Source organism: Eurosta solidaginis, chromosome 3, assembly GCF_040869045.1.
Source record: "Eurosta solidaginis isolate ZX-2024a chromosome 3, ASM4086904v1, whole genome shotgun sequence".
Classification (NCBI taxonomy): Eukaryota; Metazoa; Arthropoda; class Insecta; order Diptera; family Tephritidae; genus Eurosta; species Eurosta solidaginis.
The window spans coordinates 197,435,266-197,448,302 of record NC_090321.1 but is presented as its reverse complement, the minus strand read 5'-3'; the positions used below and the strand labels follow the sequence as shown (position 1 = coordinate 197,448,302).

Below are 13,037 nucleotides of genomic sequence, written 5' to 3'. Positions count from 1 at the left end.
GGACGGCTCCAAGTGTCTTGGCTACTGGCGATAGATAAGCTGGTTTCTCAGGCATTAGTATCGGTAACATTCTTGTTGTTGTTGTTGTAGCAATGCTTCGGCCCACCTAACAGCCGCGACCGATCACAAATTGTCATCAATATCCTCTAACGGGAGTCCAAGGAAACTTGTCGTTTCAACAGGGGTGGACCATAAGGAGAGGGGTGTTAGAGGCGTTGGTTCCACATTACAATTAAAGAGATGGTTGCTGTCATGTGGGGACACATTGCAAGCGGGGCATACATTTTGTATGTCGGGGTTGATTCTGGATAGGTAAGAGTTTAACCTGTTGCAGTATCCAGAACGAAGTTGAGCAAGAGTGACACGCGTTTCCCTGGGGAGTATGCGTTCCTCTTCCGCGAGTTTTGGATACTTTTCTTTAAGTACTGGATTCACCGAGCAATTCCCGGCATAAAGGTCAGACGCCTGTCTATGGAGTTCACCAAGGACCTGCTTGTGTTTTTTCGCTTCATACGGCTGGGTTCTCAGGTGCCGTATTTCCTCAAAATGCTTACGGAGATGACTCCTTAGGCCCCTAGGCGGTGCTGGTTCATCAATCAGATGTCTGTTGGGATGCTTAGGTTTCTGGGTATTCAATAGGAACTGTTTGGTCAGCATCTCATTTCTCTCCCTGATGGGGAGTATTCTCGCCTCATTATGCAGATGGTGTTCTGGGGACATAAGAAGACAGCCCGTGGCAATTCTGAGAGCAGTATTTTGGCAGGCCTGTAGCTTCTTCCAGTGGGTAATTTTTAAGCTTGGCGACCATATGGTTGACTCATAGCACGTAATCGGCTGGCTAAATGCTTTGTATGTAGTCATGAGCGTTTCTTTATCCTTTCCCCCGGTACTGCCAGCGAGGGATTTGAGGATTTTGTTACGGCTCTGAATTCTCGGAACAATTGCGGCTGCGTGCTCACCAAAATGTAGATCCTGATCAAACGTCACACCCAAGATTTTGGGGTGTAGGACAGTCGGTAGCGTAGTGCCATCGACGTGGATGTTCGAAATGGTCGACATTTGGGACGTCCATGTTGTAAATAAGGTCGCGGAAGATTTAGTCGGTGATAATGCCAGAAAAACTGGAGAGATCAGGGAGGTAGCCGTTTATTTTATTGCATAGCTCATCGATCTTTGGACCTGGGCCTGTGGCCATTATTGTGCAGTCATCGGCGTAGGAAACGATTGTGACTCCTTCCGGTGGTGAAGGTAGCTTAGATATGTAGAAAATAAACAAAAGTGGGGATAGGACACCACCCTGTGGCACCCCTTGTTTAATTCTCCTTGGTTTTGATGTTTCGTTTCTAAATTGCACCGATGCCTGCCGACCACCCAGATAATATGCGGTCCACCTTTTAAGACATGGGGGAAGGGTAGACCCTTCCAGGTCTTGCAGTAGCGAGCCATGGTTGACCGTATCAAAAGCTTTTGATAGGTCTAGCGCTACGAGTACTGTTCTATGGTGGGGGTATTGATTTAAACCGCAATTTATCTGGGTGCTAATGGCATTTAGTGCGGTGGTAGTGCTATGGAGTTTTCTGAAGCCATGCTGATGAGAGGCTAGCTGCAAATTTGCTTGGAAATAAGGGAGCAAAATGGCTTCAAGCGTCTTTGCTACTGCCGATAGGAGAGATATCGGACGATACGACTCTCCTATGTTAGCTGGTTTCCCAGGCTTTAGTAGCGGGACCACCTTGGCCATTTTCCATTTCTCGGGTATGACAAAGAAAGAGACAGGTTGAAGACATGCGCTAAATATTTGAAACCCTCTTTCCCTAGGCTTTTAAGCATCGGCATGGCTATGCCGTCTGGGCCCACTGCTTTGGATGGTTTAGCGCGACAAATGGCGTCCTCAACCTCTTTAGCGGTGATGGTGATTGGTGAAGCGCTGAATTTGTGTTTATGTGCGCGTCTATTGGCTCTCCGTCTATCTTTGTCGACCGTAGGATGCATTATATATTGTCGGCAGAAAGCGCTCGCGCATTTTTTCGCATCCGACAGCACTTTGTCGCCAAAGGCGATGGAAACTTTGTCTCTGTGCTTAGTCGGATTCGATAGGGACTTTACGGTGGACCAAAGTTTACCCACACCGGTAGAGAGGTTACAACCTCCTAGGTGCTCCTCCCATTTCGCCCGCTTGTGTTCGTCCACAAGCAATCTTATGCGTTGGTTTATATCCCTTATTTGGGGGTCGCCTGAATCAAGCTGTCTTATAAGGTCACGTTCTCTCGCTAAGTTTGCGGCCTCCGCCGGGAAGTGGGCCGGATTTCGAGAATTCTCCCGGCGGGAATGAAACGTGCCGAGGCGGATTTAATGACCTTACGGAAGGCACGCTCCCCTTGGCGGGCATCAGTCGGGATAGGGAGGGCAGCAAAGCGGTTGTCTGTAAAAGATTTATATTCTTCCCACTTTCCTTTTTTGAAGTTTATGAAAGTACGTTTTTCGGTGACGATGAAGTCGGCGGTACGCTCGAGCGAAATAAGTATAGGCAGGTGGTCGGATGCCAATGTTACAATGGGCTGCCAGTTGACGCAGTTTACGAGTTCTGCGCTCACGATTGAGATATCTGGCGAACTGTGACAGCTTCCTACCATACGTGTGGGGGCGTCTCCGCTTATTGTGCAGAACGTCGTTTCTTCTATTTGATCCGCCAACATCTCACCCCTACTGTCCGCCCGCAAGTTTGAGTGCCAGAGATCGTGATGGGCATTGAAATTGCCTAAGATAATGCGATTGTTGCCAGTGATTAAGGCTCTGATATTAGGGAGGTATCCACTGGGGCAACAGGTGGCAGGAGGGATGTAGATGTTGATGATTTCTAGGTTTGCATCGCCTGACCGGACAGATAGGCCTTGACGTTCTAAGACATTGTCCCTGCGGTCGATGCCAGGATCAAATATATAATATTGCACAGAGTGGTGTATGATAAACGCGAGGCCGCCTCCATTTCCGCTCTCGCGGTCTTTCCTGTGGACATTATACCCAGAGCAGGTCTGCATTGCAGATCTTGCTGTGAGTTTAGTCTCTTGAATCGCAGCAATGCGGATGTTGTGCCGCTTCATGAAATCGACTATCTCCGTAATCTTCCCAGTTAGTCCATTACAGTTTAACTGCAGAATTCTGAAGTGCATAAGGGGAGACGCCGCCACTCTGGGGGCCCGGACGCAATGGCCCTGGGACTGGGCGTCCTTGGGCAAGTATTGGGGTACCCGGAAGATTTGGGTTTGCGACCTGGCAACATGGCGCGATGAAACCGGTCGGGGGGTTGCCGTCACGGAGACCAGTACATCTAGGAAAGTGGCACCACCCAAGGCAGGAGCTGCATTGGGCGGATGTCGCAAACATATATATTCTGTGCTGGCAAACGGTGCAAACGGAGGTAGGGACTAAGAGTATGTTTCCCTGACCTACACGATTGCTGCCGGAAATAGGGTGGGGAGAGAAGACGGGGGCAGGGGCTGATGATCAGCATTGCTACCGACTCTACTACGAAGGTAGTAGTTATGAGTGGTAGCAGCTGTTTGAGATGTTGGCGCCGTGGGGCGCGAGCAGCAGCTGGTACTTGTTGTGGCTTGCTGAGCAGCGGGGCTGCTGGAAGGTAGTGGGGGGCGCTTAGGCGTAGACTACGGGACGCCCTTGGGCGTGAACAGCAAGGAACCAAAAAAGATTTATAAAAGTTACGTGGACGTCGGGTTTTGAGATCAAGCCCAGAACAATCTGTCCGATTCAACCATCCCTTACACGAGACACACTGAACAGAGTATGACCGTCCTAAAAAGATTCTTTTCCGGCAGATGCAGCAAAACCATTTCTTAGGACCGGGGTCAGGAGACGGACCCGGATTGGATTCGATGCCTTCCCGGAGTAAGAGAATATGGAGCAGTCCTGCTGCAAGGAGCTGCTGGGAGGATGACAATCTGTGGGAGGGACGCAACAAACATTCCTGTCATTTCTCATTGTTCAGTGAAGACAAAAGTGGACAGACAGGGAGATAGCATGGTCGGAATGGCGGAGTCGCCTACAAAGTTAGGTTTAAAGAAAGCAGCGAAGAGCTTGACCGATTGATTTAGGGTGTGCATATTTACCATTCAAATTCATAAAAATCTGTCTAATGGAAGACCTTTGCCTTTTAACATATGTATGTATGTATAACGAAAAATTTGCTGAGCACACACTCAGTAAGTACGAAGTCATTCGGGATCGATATGATCAAAAGTTAACAAACATGGCCCAACACTTGTTTCAAGCTCTAACGTGAGACAAATCTTTTAGTAGTCTTATAAAAACAACCAACTTTCACTGAGCTGCTATGCTGGCGCTTATTGTGGCACTACCACGAAAACCGGACCGCAGAAAAAGCAGCCGGTAAAACAAAAAACAGAAAATGTTCGCTATACCAACAAAAAGTGTAATGTTATAATAACGAAAAAACCAGTTGGAAGATTAAGATGAGTGTGGCTTAAACTCTCACTGCACTAGACTGCACATGTCAACGAAGTTTGTTCGAAAATAAAGCAGGGCAAGAGTGCATATGAACATCCATACATACAATAATAGGATAAGCATACCGAATTGCTGTTGTTTTTGTGTCATTGCTTGTCACTGATATTAATTCAGTGAAATAAAATGCAATAATTATAGTTCCGATATCATTTTTTGTACTTTCAGTTTGTTCCGCGGCATATTTTCTGTCTACACTAAATGATGCTGCTGTCTAACGTTGTTGCTATTGGAACCGAAAAAACAATCTCAGAAGATTTAGGTTATATTAATTTTCCGGATATGAAAGTGGGACGCTCCAGTACTCGCGTCGTCCGGAGTGTTCTTGACTGACGATGCAAAGTTTTTTGTTCCAGCGGAAATCGGAAAACGAGAGGGAGAGAAAAAGAAGAAACGGAAAGACGGAGAAGGGGCAGGAGAGACTAAAGTTTAAGATTAAGAGAAATAGAGGGAATGGGAAAAAGAAAAACGGGGAAGTGATGTTCGAGAACGAGGTAGGTGGGTATAGGAGAGAGAGGGCAGGAGTAAAGCTACAAAGAAGGCATAAGGAGAAAATCGGCAGAGGCAAATATTATTACCCTTAACTGCAGCCAAGCTAGAAAGAGTTTTCTAGTTGCTATTTAAGTAATTTTGGGACATACATGTCCAACGACAACTTAGTTTCCAAGGTAAAAAAAAGGTTTCAGATTCGGTAAGAAATTCTGAGGGATTCGTTTACCAATCAAGCCTGCTAATGAAAACTATCTCCATCAGTTAGTTGTTATTGTTGTACCGATAAATACACTCGCGAAGGTTTGGAGCGGGCGGAGGGGCGGGGTACTTGGGGGCACACCTTCGGCGATCACTGATAGGAAGGATGATAGATATGACCAAACAGTTCCTGTTCTGACCAAACAGTTCCTGTTGAATACCCAGAAACCTGGGCATCCCAACAGACATCTGATTGATGAACCAGCACCGCCTAGGGGCTTAAGGAGTCATCTCCGTAAGCATTTTGAGGAAATACGGCACCTGAGAACCAAGCCGTATGAAGTGAAAAAACACAAGCAGGTCCTTGGTGAACTCCATAAACAGGCGTCGGACCTTTATGCCGGGAATTGCCCGGTGAATCCAGTGCTTAACGAAAATTATCCAAAACTTGCGGAAGAGGAACGCATACTCCCCAGGGAAACGCGTGTCACTCTTGCTCAACTTCGTTCTGGATACTGTAACAGGTTAAACTCTTACCTATCCAGAATCAAACCCGACATACAAAATGTATGCCCCGCTTGCAACGTGTCCCCACATGACACCAACCATCTCTTCAATTGTAATGTGGAACCAACGCCTCTAACACCCCTTTCCTTATGGTCCACCCCTGTTGAAACGGCAAGTTTCCTTGGACTCCCGTTAGGGGATATTGATGACAATTTGTGATCGGTCGCGGCTATTAGGTGGGGCGAGCATTGCTACAACAACAACAACATGATAGATAAGAAACTTGGCGGCCTATCTCCTATCTAGCTATTTCTAGAACGACTGTCTTGGGAACGAATTTTTGATCCATCAAATCTTTGGGTCTGTACCTTTTAGCGGACTCCTATGTTGTTGTTGTTGTTTTTTTTTTAAGTTCTTATTGCTAAACGCGGCCCAGGTGCCGAAAACACTATACCCAACCTTTTTCCCCCAACTTTTCGCAATTTTAAAAACAACAAAGCCTTGCAAAGATGGTAATTTTATAACCCTCAAACTGCTACAAAAACAACACAGTCACAAGATCGTTGTTGTTGTTGTTGTAGCAATGCTCGCCCTACCTAATAGCCGCGACCGATCACAAATTGTCATCAATATCCTCTAACGGGAGTCCAAGGAAACTTGCGGTTTCAACAGGGGTGGACCATAAGGAAAGAGGTGTTAGAGGCATTGGTTCCACATTACAATTAAAGAGATGGTTGGTGTCATGTGGGGACACATTGCAAGCGGGGCATACATTTTGTATGTCGGGGTTGATTCTGGATAGGTAAGAGTTTAACCTGTTACAGTATCCAGAACGAAGTTGAGCAAGAGTGACACGCGTTTCCCTGGGGAGTATGCATTCCTCTTCCGCGAGTTCTGGATATCTTTCTTCAAGTACTGGATTCACCGGGCAATTCCCGACATAAAGGTCCGACGCCTGTCTATGGAGTTCACCAAGGACCTGCTTGTGTTTTTTCGTTTCATACGGCTGGGTTCTCAGGTGCCGTATTTCCTCAAAATGCTTACGGAGATGACTCCTTAGGCCCCTAGGCGGTGCTGGTTCGTCAATCAGATGTCTGTTGGGATGCCCAGGTTTCTGGGTATTCAACAGAAACTGTTTGGTCAGCATCTCATTTCTCTCCCTGATGGGGAGTATTCTCGCCTCATTATGCAGATGGTGTTCTGGGGACATAAGAAGACAGCCCGTGGCGATTCTGAGAGCAGTATTTTGGCAGGCCTGTAGTTTCTTCCAGTGGGTGGGTTTTAGGCTTGGCGACCATATGGGTGACGCGTAGCACGTAATCGGCTGGCTAATTGCTTTGTATGTGGTCATGAGCGTTTCTTTATCTTTTCCCCAGGTACTGCCAGCAAGGGATTTGAGGATTTTATTACGGCTCTGAATTCTCGGAACAATTGCGGTTGCGTGCGCACCAAAATGTAGATCCTGATCAAACGTCACACCCAAGATTTTGGGGTGTAGGACAGTCGGTAGCGTAGTGCCATCGACGTGGATGTTCAATATGGTCGACATTTGGGGCGTCCATGTTGTAAATAAGGTCGCGGAAGATTTAGTCGGTGACAATGCCTGGTTTCGCGAGGCGAAAAAACTGGAGAGATCAGGGAGATAGCCGTTTATTTTATTGCATAGCTCATCGATCTCTGGGCCTGGGCCTGTGGCCATTATTGTGCAGTCATCGGCGTAGGAAACGATTGTGACTCCTTCCGGTGGTGAAGGTAGCTTAGATATGTAGAAATTAAACAAAAGTGGGGATAGGACACCACCCTGTGGCACCCCCTGTTTAATTCTCCTTGGTTTTGATGTTTCGTTTCTGAATTGCACCGATGCCTGCCGACCACCCAGATAATTTGCGGTCCACCTTTTAAGACATGGGGGAAGGGTAGACCCTTCCAGGTCTTGCAGTAACGAGCCATGGTTGACCGTATCAAAGGCTTTTGATAGGTCTAGCGCTACGAGTACTGTTCTATGGTGGGGGTATTGATTCAAACCGCAATTTATCTGGGTGCTAATGTCATTTAGCGCGGAGGTAGTGCTATGGAGTTTTCTGAAGACATGCTGATGAGGGGCTAGCTGCAAATGTGCTTGGAAATAAGGGAGCAAAATGGCTTCAAGCGTCTTTGCCACTGGCGATAGGAGAGATATCGGACGATATGACTCACCTATGTTAGCTGGTTTCCCAGGCTTTAGTAGCGGGACCACCTTGGCCATTTTCCATTTCTCGGGTATGACAAAGGTGGAAAGAGACAGGTTGAAGACATGCGCTAAATATTTGAAACCCTCTTTCCCTAGGTTTTTAAGCATCGGCATGGCTATGCCGTCTGGGCCCACTGCTTTGGATGGTTTAGCGCGACCAATGGCGTCCTCAACCTCTCTAGCGGTGATGGTGACTGGTGACGCGCTGAATTTGTGTTTATGTGCGTGTCTATTGGCTCTCCGTCTATCTTTGTCAACCGTAGGATGATTATATATTGTCGGCAGAAAGCGCTCGCGCATTTTTTCGCATCCGACAGCACCTTATCGCCAAAGGCGATGGAAACTTTGTCTTTGTGCTTAGTCGGATTCGATAGGGACTTTACGGTGGACCAAAGTTTACCTACACCGGTAGAGAGGTTACAACCTCTAAGGTGCTCTTCCCATTTCGGCCGCTTGTGTTCGTCGACAAGCAATCTGATGCGTTGGTTTATATCCCTTATTTGGGGGTCGCCTGGATCAAGCTGTATTATAAGGTCGCGTTCCCTCGCTAAGCTCGCGGCCTCTGCCGGGAAGTGGGGCCGGATTTCGGGAATTCTCCCGGCGGGAATGAAATGTGCCGAGGCGGATTCAATCACCTTACGGAAGGCACGCTCCCCTTGGCGGGCATCAGTCGGGATAGGGAGGGCAGCAAAGCTGCTGTCTGTTGCAGATTTATATTCTTCCCACTTTCCTTTTTTGAAGTTTATGAAAGTGCGTTTTTCGGTGACGATGAAGTCGGCGGTACGCTAGAACGAAATAAGTATGGGCAGGTGGTCGGATGCCAATGTTACCATCGGCTGCCAGTTGACGCAGTTTACGAGTTCTGCGCTCACGATTGAGATATCTGGCGAGCTATGACAGCTTCCTACCATACGTGTGGGGGCGTCTCCGTTTATTGTGCAGAACGTCGATCCGCCAACATCTCACCCCTACTGTCCGCCCGCAAGTTTGAATGCCATAGGTCGTGATGGGCATTGAAATCGCCTAAGATAATGCGATTGTTGCCAGTGAGTAAGGCCTCGATATTAGGGCGGTATCCACTGGGGCAACAGGTGACAGGAGGGATGTAGATGTTGATGATTTCTAGATTTGTATCGCCTGACCGAACAGATAGGCCTTGACGTTCTAAGACATTGTCCCTGCGGTCGATGCCAGGATCAAATATATAATATTGTACAGAGTGGTGTATAATAAACGCGAGGCCGCCTCCATTTCCGCTCTCGCGGTCTTTCCTGTGGACATTATACCCAGAGCAGGTCTGCAATGCAGATCTTGCTGTGAGTTTAGTCTCTTGAATCGCAGCAATGCGGATGTTGTGCCGCTTCATGAAATCGACTATCTCCGTAATCTTCCCAGTTAGTCCATTACAGTTTAACTGCAGAATTCTGAAGTGCATGAGGGGTGACGCCGCCACTCTAGGGGTAAGTGACGGGTGACTACGCCTAGGTTGTGGAAGGCCAGGACGCAATTGCTGGTGTGGCCTTGGGACTGGGCGCCCTTGGGCAAGCATTGTGGTACCCGGATGATTTGGGTTTGCGACCTGGCAACATGGCGCGATGAAACCCGTCGAGGGGTTGCCGTCGCGGAGACGAGAAAATCTAGGAAAGTGGCACCACCCAAGGCAGGAGCTGCATTGAGCGGATGTCGCAAACCTATATATTCTGTGCTGGCAGACGGTGCAAACGGAGGTAGGGATTAAGAGTCTGTTTCCCTGACCTGCATGATTGCTGCCAGAAAAGAGGGGGGAGAAGAAGACGGGGGCAGGGGCTGATGCTCAGCATTGCTACCAGCTCTACTACGAAGGTAGTAGTTATGAGTGGTTACAGCTGTTTGAGTTGTTGGCGCCGTGGGGCGCGAGCAGCAGCGGGTACTTGTTGTGGCTTGCTGCGCAGCGAGGCTGCTGGAAAGTAGGGGGGGGGGGGCTTAGGCGTAGACTACGGGACGCCCTTGGGCGTGAGCAGGAAGGAGCCACAAAAGATTTATAAAAGTTACGTGGACGTCGAGTTTTGGGATCAAGCCCAGAACAACCTGTCCGATGCAACCATCCCTTGCACGAGACACACTGAACAGAGTATGACCGTCCTAAAAAGATTCTTTTCTGGCAAATGCAGCAAAACCATTTCTCAGGACCGGGGTCAGGAGACGGACCCGGATTGGGTTCGATACCTTCCCGGAGTAAGAGAATATGTAGCAGTCCTGCTGCAAGGAGCTGCTGGGAGGATGACAATTTGTGGGAGGGACGAAACAAATTAAATGGGGTCACACTGAAATGACAGTCCTTGGTCGGGAAAAATCCCGAGTCGCTCCGGTACATAGAACCGACTGCCTTGGGAAGCGGTCACAAGATCGTCAAATGGGAGTCTTTGGAGACTGCAGTTCCTATAGGTTTGTACGACGGTTATGTTGCGGATGGGAGGCCACATGCGGTGTGCATCGAGCTACTTGATATCGTATCTTCCGGTCTTTTTTCACTGACCAATTCCAAGGCGATGTCAGGACACAACGGATCTAATTGCATGATCAGTGGCGCAACTACCGGCACCATGTTCCCTATCCCAAACACTTCGCAGCCAGATCATTGATACCAAATTAGCTAGTAAACGGGTGTACAATCACAAGGTCTCATATTGGTTACCATTTTAAGGATAATGGCATCCGGTTGCTTCAGCAACACAGCTACAACAACAAAAACAACAGCAGATAGCGGCAGTAATTTTATGTTTCCAGGCACTGATTAATGAACCCCACCGATTCACCGCGTTTAGTACTTACCTTTTCCTTGGCACGTCCCGCGTGTTTTTGTACGGATTTCGCCAGCATGATTCCTTTGTTATTATCTGCCATCAACTAATTTGCGCACTATTTTAATTTAAGATTTCCCACACCGCTAACGGTTACAAAAATAGAAACGAAAACCGCAATTAATTGGATTGGCAACAACTCCAACTTCACAGATGCAAAATCGCAGTTTTAGTTTGCAATTAAATATATATGTATGTGTATCGAATGGAGCTAAGAGTTATTTGATCAAAAATGAACAAAATCACTACAAAAACAACTTTAATATAAAATTGTTTAGCTTTTCCGAGGTACTAGTCTAGAACAGGGGTCGACTGCTAATACGCGTCCAAAAATATCGAGAGAGGCGTCAAAAGGCGCGTATTGTCCTCGACAACAATAATGCGAAGGCGGAAAAGAAATATTGTATCTCTGTCCGGAGATATTTGCGGTACTTTTATTTCATAAAAAAAAATAGAAACTTTGGAATAAAAAATAGCGCGATTAAAATACATTGAGTCGTTTCTTTATTTACACATATTTTTAAGTATGGTAGCACCATATTTGCTCAATTCGCTGCGTTTTCTTGCTTTTTTTGGTGGGGGTCGTGTTTTTAGGATCGAGGGAGGATCACCCCACTAGGCCCCCTGGACCTGTAATGTAGTCTACAGTACCTTACTAAGTTGGTGGCCTTCGGCCGCGCTTATAAAAAATTTGCCATCCACCATAAAATTAAATGCGTGCAAAATCCCTTCGTACACAAAAGTGCACAACAATACAATACATGAAACTGCAAATATCTCCGGACAGAGCTGGAATTTTTGGTTTCCGCTTCGGATTATTGTTGTCGGAGTCAATACGCGCCTTTTGATACATCTCACGATGGACACGTATTACCTGGCGACCACTGTTCTAGACTTTTACCTTTTTCGAAACCTGCGAATTCCTCTGCACTTGCACAAACGCACACCACAACAAAAACTTAACAAAAAAAACAGGTGCTAAATATGAATGAATTTGGAGAAGTTACGGCGTTGTACAATTGGCGAACGCGAATAATAGTCCAACACAATAAACACGCGAGTGAATCCGTTTAGAATAGTGAACTAAATTTCCAATATTTTTTTACTACTGCGTATGTATAGAGCTGCACCTAAAACCGAAAGTTGCAATTACGAAAGGCAATGGAAACGTCAACAGGGCGCTAAGTGAAGTTGGAAAATAATCGATTGTTTTTAGTACAGGGGTATTGAGTGACCAATTTGTTAATTCGTCGTTTATAGGTCCGACACATAAGCAGTTTTTCATATAGATGAGTTTAACACATGCTTATGCATTGAGTAGATTGCATTTATTTTTATGGAGAATGGTAGAATGAGCGACACTATCGCCATCTGATATTGAAAAGTAGCCAACTCCCCAATTTTGTTCCAAGCACATCATAAGAAGAAGAATATGACATTTGCTTTGGTTAAGGGTGTCGGTACAATTTGCAAGTGAAATTATTTTTCCAACTGGTTGGTAAATTTTCTAACATGTAAATTTTCTAATATGTTAGCAAGTATTTTTGTTGTATAGGGAGAATGTTTACAACAGTGCTTCGCGAAATTTTGTATGTGAATGGGCAAGGCGTAATAAACTTCAATTGCCAAGTCTGAAGTTCCTTCATATTTACAAACGAGACATCTTGGTTGATTGTGGCGATGTTATTTGAATCCATAATCTTGCGTTAAACGCATCTATATGAAAAATGTCATTTGCCGTCTTTTAGTGAGTTTTACAGCTCCGGTCCACGCTCAATCCTTACGGGAATTCTCTGGATCATTGAGAGACTTGAGAAGCAGATGTCGTTAAATTTTGGCACACGTTAAATGTGATAGGCAGATGTCGCCGCTGTTTTTCATTTAACTCATACGACGAAAGGCTAAGCAGCGACATCTATTTTTGAAAAAGTAGGTATATTAAAGGCCGCGTTGCCAATCTAAAAAGAAGTAATTAACAAATTATCTGGCTCTCAAATTGAACCAGACTTCTATCTGGATTTATCTGACTCAAATCGTTGTTGTTGCATTTACATGCAAAATTATTTATCTGGCTCAGGATTTTGCCACCGGATGATAGCTATTGTGTCACCGTCTTATCTAAAACTTGTTTAGCATTTGCCGTCATCCGGTGGCAAAGATCCTGAGCCAGATAAATAATTTTGCATGTAAATGCAACACAACGATTTGAGCCAGATAAATCCAGATAGAAG

At 46.3% G+C, this 13,037-nt stretch overlaps 1 protein-coding gene across 6 annotated transcripts in view; it reads right to left on the bottom strand.

Annotated features, from left to right (window-relative positions):
• Positions 1-11,937, bottom strand: part of Amph (amphiphysin) — a 283,794-nt gene extending 271,857 nt beyond the window's left edge. For 3 of the 6 annotated variants that reach the window (XM_067774496.1, XM_067774501.1, XM_067774502.1), the window contains exons 1-2: positions 11,708-11,937; positions 10,778-11,051 (exon numbers count right to left, since the gene is read on the bottom strand). In XM_067774496.1, coding sequence (XP_067630597.1) covers positions 10,778-10,849 — 72 coding nt within the window. In that variant the 5' untranslated portion in view covers positions 10,850-11,051; positions 11,708-11,937. Of the gene's footprint in view, positions 1-10,777; positions 11,064-11,707 lie in introns of all 6 variants that reach the window. The other 3 variants (XM_067774497.1, XM_067774498.1, XM_067774500.1) reach the window with 3 other exon arrangements.
• Between the last annotated feature and the right edge of the window lie 1,100 nt (positions 11,938-13,037).